General features: G+C 45.8%; 1 protein-coding gene across 1 annotated transcript in view; it reads left to right on the top strand.

Annotated features, from left to right (window-relative positions):
- Nucleotides 1–13,215, top strand: part of LOC128714637 (uncharacterized) — a 30,582-nt gene that overhangs the window by 5,615 nt on the left and 11,752 nt on the right. The window contains exons 2-17 of the mRNA XM_053809513.1: nt 891–1,047; nt 1,131–1,297; nt 2,915–2,950; nt 6,071–6,253; nt 6,344–6,487; nt 6,565–6,698; nt 7,071–7,251; nt 7,321–7,781; nt 7,845–8,013; nt 8,091–8,516; nt 8,597–8,815; nt 8,892–9,212; nt 9,280–9,462; nt 9,612–9,662; nt 10,298–10,519; nt 11,529–11,861. Coding sequence (XP_053665488.1) covers nt 891–1,047; nt 1,131–1,297; nt 2,915–2,950; nt 6,071–6,253; nt 6,344–6,487; nt 6,565–6,698; nt 7,071–7,251; nt 7,321–7,781; nt 7,845–8,013; nt 8,091–8,516; nt 8,597–8,815; nt 8,892–9,212; nt 9,280–9,462; nt 9,612–9,662; nt 10,298–10,519; nt 11,529–11,861 — 3,387 coding nt within the window. The remainder of the gene's footprint in view (nt 1–890; nt 1,048–1,130; nt 1,298–2,914; nt 2,951–6,070; nt 6,254–6,343; nt 6,488–6,564; nt 6,699–7,070; nt 7,252–7,320; nt 7,782–7,844; nt 8,014–8,090; nt 8,517–8,596; nt 8,816–8,891; nt 9,213–9,279; nt 9,463–9,611; nt 9,663–10,297; nt 10,520–11,528; nt 11,862–13,215) is intronic.

The following is a 13,215-nucleotide window of genomic DNA, read 5'->3' as shown; positions in this document are numbered from 1 at the left end:
GAAAATAGCGATATCTTAGTGTACTACATATCAGGCGCTATAACCGCTTCGCAGTCTTGGCCTGCTGCAGGAGTTCTCTAAACCGATCGAACGAAACCTATAAATCGATCACGGTCGTTTATCCCGGTTTTTTTGGCGGACGCATCAACGCCATCACTCCATCTCAATTTGGGCCTACCACACTTACTCTGTCCACGTAGACGACCTAAAAGCACTTTAGGGGCTGGGTCGTCCGGATGCCTTAGTGTACATCTCAAACAAAAGTCAACAACTCTCACGTTCTTAGTATCATATTAACCAAATATTAGAAACACGGGGTCTTGTTCAATATGTGTTATTCTCTAGCGTCATTTTGCTATAATTAGTGCTCCAAGCAACACTAATAGATACTGAGTTACTACTTCCCAGATCGTCTCTGCTCAAGATCTGGCCAGTCTGCATAAGCGACACTGACATCGACAACATATAGGGGAACAAACCGAAGAGTTTTGTAATATCAGGTTGGCTGTTTGGTGTACAAAGAAGTGTTATAGTGAATTTCTTACTTAATCTGTTATTCAAACCCGGAACTTGTGATGTGTTGTTCAGTGTGGTTATCCTGGTAAAATCCTCAATAGAGTAAGACACACAACGAACACTCTGTTTGCTATAAAAAAAAAACTATTTTGCCGGAGCAAAAGGAAGCTATAAAACCGAATCAGTGATTTACAAGTGAAACTTTCGACAAGTAATCATGTTGCTAGATCAATAATTCCGATCAAGTGTTTTCTTACCAGCAGCAGAATCAGCAGCAGTAGCAGCAGCAGTTTCAACAAACCAAATGATCGTATGAAATACTAAAAACAAAACTTCCCACTTCTTCTTCCACTCTATTTACCCACCGACCGCAGATGCCCGTAGTTGTACAACCTGCGACACAGTATTAGCAGAGCTAGAGCACATCGACGATGATACCGATTCGTTCGGTGTCGACTTTGTGAAAATCAACGACAAACGACTTGCGAAACAGTATGGCATCGCGAAGTTCCCGGCCCTCACCTACTTCAGGTAAGTACCTGTAGAAACATCAAACTGCACTGTTAATGGGGGCAAATACAACAACACAAAATATCCCATCTCTCTTCCCGCAGGGAGAAGGAACCGATCATCTACGAGGGTGACCTCATGGATGAGGCCGGTGTGCTCGACTTTCTTACCTCGCTGGAAGCGATGGATCTGCCCGACCGGATCGAGGAAGTGAACGCCAAAATTCTGTCGAAGATCATCGAAGACTCCGACTACGTTGCGGTACTGTTCTGTAAGTGCTCCGTGTTCGATTGGTGTGTGCGACCAATTGCGCGACCAAAAAACCGATCGACACGCTGTATATGATTGTAAAAAAATGGGGGGGGGGAGAGAAAACTAGCCCGACTTACCGTACCGTAGCCGCACAAGGCACTCGTTTTGATGCGCTCGATTTGAAGTAGTAGTTGATGCTGTACAGTGTTCGTGTTACATTTGTTTTGAGTTGTGTTTTTCTTCTTGCTCACGAGTTGAAATCTCCTTCACCCGGGACGGGTGTTCTGTACACAGTTGAAATATGCACCCTGCTCGATACCGATCTTCATTTAGTTTTTGTGGTTCACGCGTCTCGTTTACACACTTTATCACTCGTGTTTATTTCTTTTTCCTTGCATCAGTATTTCGTTGTGTAGTGTAAAAATTGAACGCAGCTAGCACATTTCATCACATTGTACAATGGATCACCAAAACGCACCGTTTCATCTGATAAATTAACCACCGTACCGCTGTGTTATGCGCTGCGCTGTAGATCGCAATTGTCGCGACTAGACCGTACGCACACTATGGGCAAACGAGGAGCACGGAAATGGGCAGATTCTGTTGCAGCACCAATGTTTCGGGACTTTCGTAATTTCACGTTTGCTGAACCTTCTCTCCTAGCCGTGTATTATTCACTTTACGCGCGACTTTTCCTTGTTTTCCCTCTGCTGATGCTGTTGCTGCTGCTGCTACTGCTGTAGTTCACTTCAGCGTTAAGCCTCGCGTTTTGACTAGTGCCAGACTCTAGACTCTTCCTACTCTTTTCGGTTCATTTTCATCGCGATTTCGCTAGCCGTGATTAATGCTGTACAGTTTTGAAAGCGAACCCCACTATAAATATCGCATCATCATGATGTACGTTTCCGTACGGCGGTTCAAATTCATGTTCATGCCCGTTCAAGTTTCTTGCCGCCCCAGAACGACGGTTCGGTTCGCGCACATTCCAACGTTTCGTTTTCGCTGTCCTGCCATTCGCCTCTCCCATGAGGCGAACGAGGAAATGCGGACCGTTTTTTAAGACCAGTTTGTCACCTCGTATTAAATTTACCTTCTGCTCTTCCTGTCGGTGTCGGTTCGCGGAAGCGTTTAACTAAATTTTAATCGTTCCCTTTCTGTTACAAAAATACATTTTCTTATTACGTTTTTTTTCTATTCTTTTTTTTCTTTCCACTTTCCTTTCTTACTTTTTCATGCGTATTTTTTTCATACGCGCTCTGCACGTTCGAAATTGCACTACCGGTGCGGGTATATGTATATATGTGTGTGTGCGCACGTGTCCGTGTGTTATGCCACTTTTATGCACACCCCTCCATGCACTGCACCACGAAAAACTTACACATAAACACACACCACCCACACGTCGATCATTAACCAAATTCCGGGCACAACGGAATGTTGGAAAATGGATCGTTTGGAAATGGCAAAACCACACGAAACAATTTCGAAACCTTTTGATTAAACCGCAATCCACCAACGTACAAACACACAACAACAAAAACCCTACATATAAACATGGTTAAATGGAAAAAAATATACATACAAACGACAAACCCAAAACCGCCCCTTCGTGTCGTATCGTCCCGCGTATCCGTAGGCACTGATCACGAAAACTGCCCACCCGGAAACAACAGTAAGTGAAACAAAACCGTCTCTCCCTTCCACTCTCTTCCCTACTCTTTTATTGCTATTGTTCCACGAAAACCACCCAACGCCTGGCCGGCCTTTACCCTTCTTTTTTCCCACCCTTGCTGATTGTCTTCTTTTGCCCAAATCTCGCGTTTGGCTATTTTTTCTGTATTAATTTTACTTTTTCTGCGCCTGCTGTGTTGCTACGCTCCCAGGCAACAGTATGCTAGGACAATTCGGTTACTAGATCAAGCTACCTGATTACTCTCGCCCACTACGCCTTAGTTTTTATGTTCTATGTTCTTTTTTTGTTGTTGTTCCTGTTGTGTCCTCTATGTGTCAATGTGTTTGACAGCTCTTGTCGTTAAAGTTGTTTGTTCTTTCGTTCTACAATTTCAGTTTTACTTTGTTATTCTGTTATACGAGTTACCAAATTTAATCGTAAAACTTTTCCTTTCGAAGAAAACTTTAAATTAGTTGTTATTAATTTGCTTAATGTTATTGCTTTATATTTTCATCCAAAAGTATCATTCTCTTATAATCTTTATTTTCTTTCATTAAACTGTTATATTTAACTACTATGTTATATTCAATAACCATGTTTCATTGAATCGCTACTTTTCCTCATTACTTAAGCTCTAACACAGCCTTGACATCTTTATGTGATGTATACGGTGCTTTCCTGTCGTGCTTAAACGATCAATACCATGCTGCTTAACAGCTGCAGAAACGAGAGTTAAACAAATAAATAAACAAATAAATCATTTCACTGCTACAGTTTCATCTGTTTGGTGCATTTACAATTGCACACCAAACCGAATTCGGCTCCATGTTTATGTTTACTTTTGAGTTACATTATAAATATGTTTAAAAACCCATTCAACAACAAACGATTCCCTCGATCAGCTGCAACCACTAAACGTGAGGAATTCCTGCCCTGGGTCACCTTGGACAGAAAATTTTGTAAAGATTGCTGCCCTACAGGAGATCGTTTTACGGTCGGCTCTTAATATTCAAGGTTAGCACAGTTGTGTTGCTTTGAGACTCTTCTCTTAAGCGAGCAGTGAGTCACGGTTAAACCAAAAGTGACATCTCTTGCGTTGACACTCACGCAGTTCGTGTCGAACAGACGTGCGTGACATCATTAGCTAACGTTTCTCCAGACACATCCCAACGACACTAGAGCGCGCTGATGTGATCCACTAGAAGATTTGTGTTTAATTTTAGTACAAAACTCACACACAGTGGCTGAGCATTATTATTAGCCACCCTGGGAATGGCTGTATCAGTGACCGAGGAGCGAACGCATCGTTTAACTGAACTGATGCACTCAGCCATTTGGTGCAAATCGCTGTATCATTTTATTACCACCACACTGAATTGATTGCAGTTTGGAAATGTGCATTGCTGTATAATGTTCAAATGCTTCCCTGCTCCATTTAGAACAATCTATCCTTCAACATCAAACTTCAACTTTGTAAAGAATATGAGCTAAATACGATTCTACTTTTGCTCTGGGGCAATATGTTATTCGCACCTTGGTAAGCGCTTTTGCAACCCCGACTGTATAGCCATACGAACCACAACGATGACTCACAATAAGTAAAAATTAGTTTCATTACCTAGCAAAACCATCACTCAGCGCGTACCCAGCGCCAAGATATAGTTTGTATCAGAGCGGCATGTTTTGTCTGCTCCGTATGCTCATCACCTATTTTTATCATCAGTTTCGCTAGTGCCCTTGCTGTTTCATGCAATCAGTAACCAGTTCGGAGCGATTTATGCGTTTTTATTGGTGGATAAAGGCAACTTTGCAGTTAAATTACATGATCCACTACTTTGGATAATATCCCCACCGGTTGATGATGCTTTAAACTGTCAATTACTTTGAAGTTTGATATGCTTCCAAATGATGTAAGAATCAACGTTTTCCACACCGCTGTGGAGGTCAGAACTTCCTACGTTGTCGGCACGATCAACCGACCGATCGCATAGGCGCTATTACGAGTATAATATTCGCACCCATATCAAATCCATGCCGTTCTCGTTTTCCATCAGTTAACAGTTAACGATGATATTAATGAAAACATGCACTTTCCCCGTGGAGGTGGCCACACACCGAAGGAACGTTGCTCGTTCTACATCCCATTCAAACGCCACAAACATTCACACATGTCGGAGTGAAACAGGTTGATTTGGGAAAAAAGAAAAACGAAACACTGATCTTGAGCCGAACCGAGCAATAGCGTGTAGGTGTTACCTTGCGTAAACAGACGTCCATTTCGGAACCTGAACTATGAACAAGCTCCCACACACTCCATGCGCCACGGTCAGAAATCTAAAAGAAAGCACTAAAAACATGAAACCGCACCGATCTGCACTGGCCTACCGTACGGCTCCGGTTAGTAAGGAAGCACACCTCGTTTGAAATTACATCACAACACATGGAGCACGGCCATTATTTTTAATCTTCGGTAGTACACACCAAACCATAACTAGCGCGAGCGCCATCTAGTGGCAAACCTTTGTGCTCCCGGCGTTTGCATCCCACCGACCAAACTGAAGTGGATCTGTTTTTCCGCCCTCACGTCATTATCCCACCTGATGCTCGGTTCTTTGGTCCGATTCTTTCATCTCGGTCCCGTTTGTTCGTACAGCTGTTTGTTTATTTGTTCGTACGCTATTTGTGTGCTCGGTAAAGTCCTGTTTGCTGCCTGGTAGGTTAATCACTACTGTGTTGTTGTTAGTGTGTACGTCTTTGGTGTTAAAAATGGTGTGTATCTGTTGTCATTTTGCATGCTTTTGTTTCGGTGCGATAAAACACCGACCCACGCTTGTTAAACGATCCACAGCAGAAAGATTTCTATTCCCTCGCCCTTTTCTTCGGTTTACTTTGAAAAGAGAGGGAGATTGCTCTAACCGGTTGATTATGCATGTACAAAAGGTTACTAAATCTAAAACTCCTTTAGGACGTAGGGTTAATGACGATCACTTCCCACTGTAGCTATCCATCCTTATCCATTGTGGCATACCATTTGCCGTCCAGTTCTTAGCATCCTCCCGAGCAAAATTACTGAATGACAAGAGACTAATTTCACTTCTACTTCACCCTCAACCTCCCCAGACAAGCCGGAATGTAAGAAGTGCATCAAGGCCCTGCAGGAGCTGGAAAACATTGACGACGAGGCGGACCAGCTTGACATCGGATTCGTGAAGATTCACGATGAAGATTTGGCTGAGGAATACAATCTGGGCCCACTGCCAAAGCTGGTCTACTATCGTCACCAGACTCCGATCGTTTACGAGCGTAAGTGTTGCCGTTCCGCTTCGCGCAAGACTAGCGTGGGTTGTAGATGATCAATGTCAATTTTCTTCTCGCCCACTGTCCACCGTGCAGACGAACTGCAGCGTGAGGAGGACGTGCTGGAATGGCTGGTAGAGAACAAGGCCACCGGTGACGATGATGATGTCATCGAGGAGGTCAACGCCAAGACGCTCAAGACTCTGATCCAGAACATCGACAATCTGGTCGTGCTGTTCTGTAAGTTTCCCGCGAGTAAACTCGTAATCTTCCCATCCTTGAGATCGCAACCCATTAATCATTACTCACCTCGGCAGACGACGATGAAGACGAGGATTCGGAATCGGTACTGCAGGAGCTGGAAAACATTGACGATGACTGCGCCAAGCACGGTATCCAGTTCGTCCGGATCGACGACCCGAAGGTCTCGAAGGAGTACGGCATCGATGAGGTAAGACAACAGACGTTCACGATCACCACCACCTCGCCGTCACTATGACGCAAGCCAGCGCTGTTACAACGGTGCGTGTCTGTCCGGTAATGGTTGGAGTGCTTTATGGTGGTTAAAATTAGAACCCACTTGAAATTAACGAACCAAACCGACCGTAGATGATACGCGGGTATCGTCAGCCGGTGTTATATTTATAGTGCCACCCGCCTGTATCGTCGTACGATCGGTGTGGAAAGCCACCTTGCTAAACGATTAGCGATTCCGCCAGCAGTTTTTGTTTATCTATAGTGGTTGACTGGTTTATCTCACACTGTCAGTACCGTACGCTCCAACTGCTACACTATTCTTCACCCTCCAATGTGATACTTGCAGGTCCCCGCGATCGTGTACTTTGAGAAGCAGATCCCCAATGTATACGATGATGATCTGTCGGATGAGGAGGAGATCCTGGAATGGTTGCTCTCTCAGCTGGAAAAGGACGAGATCGAGGATGTCACCGACGAGATGCTGGACAAACTTATCAAGGAAGGCAAATCGATCGCCGTTTTGTTCTGTACGTAAAATGTTATGCCATTGCTTTCGTGTAGATTCCTTCCTAAAGGATCCCTTTTTTTCACACCAGATGACAACAATGACAAGAAGTCGGAAAAGGTTCTGAACGAACTCGAAAACATCGACGATGAATGCGATCAGCTCGGTATCAACTTTGTCAAGATGGATGATGTTGAGGAGGCTAAGGACTACGGTGTCACCAAGTTCCCCAAGCTGGTCTACTTCGAGCAGGGCATTCCGACCGTGTACGAAGGCAGCCTTGACCAGGAAGAGGATGTGCTCGATTGGTTGGAGCGCCAGACTAACAGCGACGAAATCGAGGACGTTACCGATGAGATGTTGGACATGATCATCGAAAAGATGCAGCACGTCGCTGTGCTGTTCTACGACAAGGACTCGAAGACGTCGCAGAAGGTGCTGGCCGAGCTGGAAAACATCGACGACGAGTGCGATCAGAACGATATCGCTTTTGTTAAAATCGATGATGATAACGAAGCCAAGGAGTGGGGCATTGAGGAACTGCCTACCATGGTAAGAAGGGTGAAGAGAAGTGGAATAGATCAGTCCGTAATCAAGTGATGTTTTTTTTTGTAGATTCTGTTTGAACGCGGTATTCCACACATTTACGAAGGTGATCTGCAGAGGGAAGAGGAACTGCTCGGCTGGTTGGTACATCAGAAGCGTCATTCCGAAATTCCTGAAATCACCGACGAAATGAAGGACAAGCTGATGCAGATGTACGATCACGTTGCTATTATCTTTTGTAAGTATCAGCTTCTGTCAGCTATCCACGTTATGTTCACCGTCATAACATTCTTGGACAATTTCTCCACCTTTCAGACGACAAAGACGACAAGCAGGATATCCGCGTGTTGAACGAGCTGGAAAACATCGACGATGAGCTGGAAAAGGAAGAGATCGTTATTGCCCGTCTGGACAATGCTGAAGAAGCGCGTGAGTATGGTCTTGACCATCTGCCAGCGCTGGTATACTTCGAGAACGAAATCCCAGCCATCTACGAGGGCGATCTCATGAACGAGGAGGAAGTTCTCGAATGGCTTAAGCTGCAAAAGTACTCGGCCACCATCGAGGAGGTGACGGACGAGATTCTACAGGATTTGATCGACGATCATGAGTACGTGTGCGTCTACTTCAGCGGCGAGTGCGAGGAGGGCGAGAAGTGTGACAAAATCCTAGACGATCTCGAAAACATCGACGATGAGCTGGACGAAGCTGGCATTATCTTTGTTACCACCGAAGATATGGGTAAGAGTGCTGGGTCTCGTCTATCGAGCATAGAAGCTCCATTCTTAACACTTAATCATGTCCTCTATCTCTTATTTCAGTCACTGCCAAGAAGTACAACATCAAGAACATACCGTCGCTGGTGTTCTTCCGCAACAAGGATCCGCTGATCTTCTCGGGTGATATGAACGACGAGGATGAGGTTCTGGCATGGTTGACCGATGAGGAGACGCTCGAAATTCCCGGCAAAATTGAGGAAGTCAACATCAAGATGTTGGAGAAGATTCTGTCGGAAAATGAACACATTGTTGTGTTCTTCTGTAAGTACACGCTACAGTGCTACGGTACGGTGCTGGTCCTAACACTCACCCTCGATTTTGTGTCCATCGCCGACAGATCACGATGACGACAAGAAGGCCCAGAAGATCATTGCCGAGCTGGAGAACATTGATGATGAGTGTGAGGAGAAGGACATCGATTTCGTAAAGACGTCCGATGAGGAGATTGACAAGGAGTACGATCTCGAAACACTGCCCGCACTGGTCTTCTACCGTAACAAGTTCCGCACGATCTACGCCGGTGATCTGATGAACGAGGAAGAGATCCTCGAGTGGGTTCTGGAGCAGTACAACACCAAGCCCGAGATCATCGAGTCGGTCGACCGCAAAACGCTGCAAGTGTTGGTGAACGAGGTGGAACATTTGGCTGTGCTGTTCTGTAAGTGGATCTGTACGACCGTCTGGAGGATATTTTAAACTCGCTTCCTCCCATTACCTCCCCACAGACGATGACGACTGCGAAACTTGCCCCAAAATTCTCGAGAAGCTGGAAACCATCGACGACGATACCGACAAGCACCACATCCAGTTTGTGAAGGCCAACGATGAGAAGCTGGCCCACGAGATCGGTATCTTCTCGTTCCCGGCCCTTGTTTATTACGAAACCGGTGTCCCGATTATGTACGATGGTATGGAACGTTCCCCAAGCTTTGAACGAGACTAATAACCGATCAAGTGAATTCACAACGACAACTATTCCACCTTCCCCCCAAATCCCCCCGTTCCACTTCCATTCCTTCTTTTGCTATGTTTCATGTTCTTTTCCCTCTCTTCGCAGGTAATCTCAAGAACGAAAAACGCATCTTGCAGTGGCTAATTGATCACAAAAGTAAGAACGGAACTGTGTCCTAGTTGTATAAGTTACCCACCAGTGCCTTACGTCTCCGAAAGGGAAGGGGCCTTCGGAATTTACGCTCTGCCCACCTTTTTGACATTTTCAAACTCCCGACCGTTGCTCATTGTTTTCCATCGGTGCTGTTGTTGCTGTTCCATTTTTGTTTATTCCCTCCAGTTTTGTGTTCTGTTATTTCTTTTTTGGGTTTTTTTTTACTTTTTTGTTCATCGAGCTGCATCGCTCAAATGTATGCCCGACAACTCGACTTCACCTCAGCTATGCATTCCATTTGGTTCAACCTTTTCCAGAAGCTAAGAATTACAGACATCTTGTTATTTGAAGTTGCTGTTAATGTCTGAAACATGTTCGTGCAAAACATTAAAGCCAAACAGTGATTGGTGTACGTGCTTGCAATTTTGTATCACTCCTGAGAGTACATCCTTACAGACTGACGGGGCAGGGTTTTGCAACCGTTTCTAAACACATGCTCCACATATACGCCTCGTTCTGGACTTGCTTGCCCAATCTCTCCAGTGTCATTGCTACCGTTAAGCTGTTCGCTCACCCGATTCCCGCTTACCATATCATGCCCATCATCACGTGTCTGATACCTTATCCCATCCGTGCAGGAAAGTACGATATCAAGCTGAAGTACGGCATGGTGCGCGAGCGCGTTCCGGTGGTATTTTCCGATCCGGAAGAGGAAGCCCGCAAGGCACTGCTTCTGGCGGAAGCACGTGCCCGTGCCGGTGTTCCGGAACGTTCCATTTTGCGTCCATCCGCAACATCGCTGTCAGCGCCCGCCGTTTCGACCATGTCAGGCACACTCCGTTCGTTGTACACCGGGCTAGGTAAACGTGGCTGCCGAGTGGTTCACCGCCAAAACAGGAAGCAACAACAAACGCATGCGTCTATGAGTCTTGATCGTGTTTGATGGGCTATCACCACTTGGTTTACGTATCGTGCACACGTGTTTCGGTGTTCTGCAGCGTAGCGCTCCGCCCGTAGTGGAACCGTTTTCTAACGTCGCTAGGTGGCACCTTAGTATCCTTCAGTTCTTACCCCCCCCCCCCCCCCCTTCTCCAGTTTTGCCCTTCACTAGCAATGCCTAATTTGAATCGTGCATTTAAGAGTTTTCGTTTCGTTTTTTTTTTTGGTTTCTTCTTTTTTGGTAAATAATATTGGCCACTGCTAGCGTAGAGCAGAGTTGCAGCAAACTAGCTCCAGTCGGTGTTAGATGTAGTGTTGTTTTGTAGCCCAAGCAGTACACTCTGCCGCATGCAGGCTGTTGAGGAACGATGTGGGCCATGTTGTTTCGGCTATGACATGACCAGCGCACCTATCGCCATTCGGCACGTAGAGAACGAAAGATAAGCATTGCATCTTCTATCGATCGAGAACCCTTTTCATGCCCCTTTCCTCCTAAATAACCCCTCCTTGACAGAGCGCACGAACGAACGCTTGTGCGTGAATTGGATTCTATCCGGTCTGGTACCGCGCTGGGAGTTACTGTCGCGTTACAGTAACCTACCCGATTCGATGTGTACTAAATTCGATGTAATTCAGTGTAACCGATTCGATGTAGCTAGTACCGTATGTTCGTACCGTCCGCATCGTTGTACCGCTGTATCTATATCACTGTGCATATCACTCGATCGTCGTCGTACTACCCCCGTACTGTTCTACTCTACTCGATGTGTTCGCTAGTGTGTAAGGCTCCAACAACCTCATCAGTTCTGATGATTTGGTGGTGTTGTGTTTGTTTTTCTCGTACTCATAAATTCCATTTTCCTTCTCTTTTAAAACCACTCCTCACGCCTCCGCTCCCAACGCGCCATCCCATCCGCTCATTTCTTCCAGACAATAAGCTACCGAAACCGAAACTCCGCAAGCGTTACACCGACGATGTGGAGGAGCTCGAACGGGAGGATCGTATCGACAAGAAACGATCCGGTGGCAAGAAACTAAAGCCCATCCCGCGGCTCGATGCCGTCGAGCAGCCGAAGGCGCCCGGCACCGGTAAAACAGCTGCCGGCAAGGACACGAAGAGTAAACCGGGTTCCACCAAGTCCACCTCCGCTTCGTCCAGTAAGCCCGCCAAAGCCAGTACCAGCAAATCCGAGCCGACAACCGCCAAGGTGTCGGGTGGTGCGAAAAAGACTACCCGTGCCGTCGATGATGATGATGCCGAAGGTAGTTTGATTCTGCGCTCCTTCGCTCCTCTGCACCAGAGTTGCAGACCGTGTTGTTGCTCAGTTGTAGCGCTAGCTCTCTAACCTCACTGTTGTACCCTGTGTTGTGTAGTGTATTGTCGTGTACCTGTTTCTGTAGTGTGCCTCTGTAGGCACAGTGGTGCTGCTCGCACGCTACCGGTTCAATCTCGATTGGCCGGTTCGATCTCTTACTATCCATCTATCTATCTATCTGTCTCTTTGTTTTTAATACGCCTAGTATATCTATGCAAGCTGTATCTACCTTAGTGTACCGTGTTTCTGTGCCTGTTTGGTCGTTGTACATACTGTAGCTAATGCTAACAAAAACACCTTCGCCGGAAGGAGAAAGGCCAAGGTGGAAGTATGCGTACCCGGGAGGGAGATCACGTACACAGCTTCGATCTTCGTTCTGTCTGCACACATAACCTCAACTCCATCTGCACCATTAACAACCGTACTTTCTTCGCTCCTTGACTGTCGCGTCGCATCGTTTCCGGCTGCGCTATTCGATGATCGTAGGTGTTTTTTTTTCTTTGGCTGGTAGTTCGTAAACATCGTGTATGTGATCTTCGAAAAGGATCGTGTAAAACTGTGTTCGAGGCGTGATGCACCTTCTTGCGCTACCCTTCCGTTCCGCTGCCCCCGTACAGTGAATGCCCCTTACGACGTAGAACGAGTCAGTATATGAGCCTTTCCTATGCTTCATTCATAAGTGTACAAAAGCAAAAGGAAGACAACTCCAAAATTTCGTACCACTATCATTATCAAATCAAGCGTTCGTTCCCAATTCCACGGTTTTTACACAAAAAAAGTTTTGCCCGTTTTGCCCGTTTTTCTTGCTCTCATTTAGCTGCCATTTTGTTCCCAACCATTCTTCCATTTCATCCTTTTGCTTACCCAAATGACGATTCGATAACGGATGTGATGTACGGTCCACTCGATCGTTTTACTGCACAATAGATTGCGTGTGCGAGTGTGTGTGTGTTAGGTGTGTGTGTGTATTATTTCACCCGTTATATTGTTATACTACCCGCTTCCATTTGTACTCCCTTTTCTGCACTCTTAATCCATCTGCTGCTATATGCTGGTTCGGGGCTTTAAGTTGTGTTGATCTGACGACCCTGTTTCGGAACTGAGAACGGAGAGTTTTGGAGGCAAAATTGATATGTCGTACGTTTTAAGCTGACACAATGTTTATCCGCCCAGGTTTTCACTTACGTATTCTACTATTTCCGGTTGGTACTGCCACCAGCACTGTTACTATTTTAACGAGTACTTGGTTTTCCTTGTAGCTTCTCGTACTTGCGTATCCTTCCACCCACAGAAATGAACAA

The sequence above is a fragment of the Anopheles marshallii genome, chromosome 3 (genome assembly GCF_943734725.1).
Source record: "Anopheles marshallii chromosome 3, idAnoMarsDA_429_01, whole genome shotgun sequence".
Classification (NCBI taxonomy): domain Eukaryota; kingdom Metazoa; phylum Arthropoda; class Insecta; order Diptera; family Culicidae; genus Anopheles; species Anopheles marshallii.
Note: the sequence above shows the minus strand (reverse complement) of the source record. Positions and strands in the feature narration are given on the sequence as shown.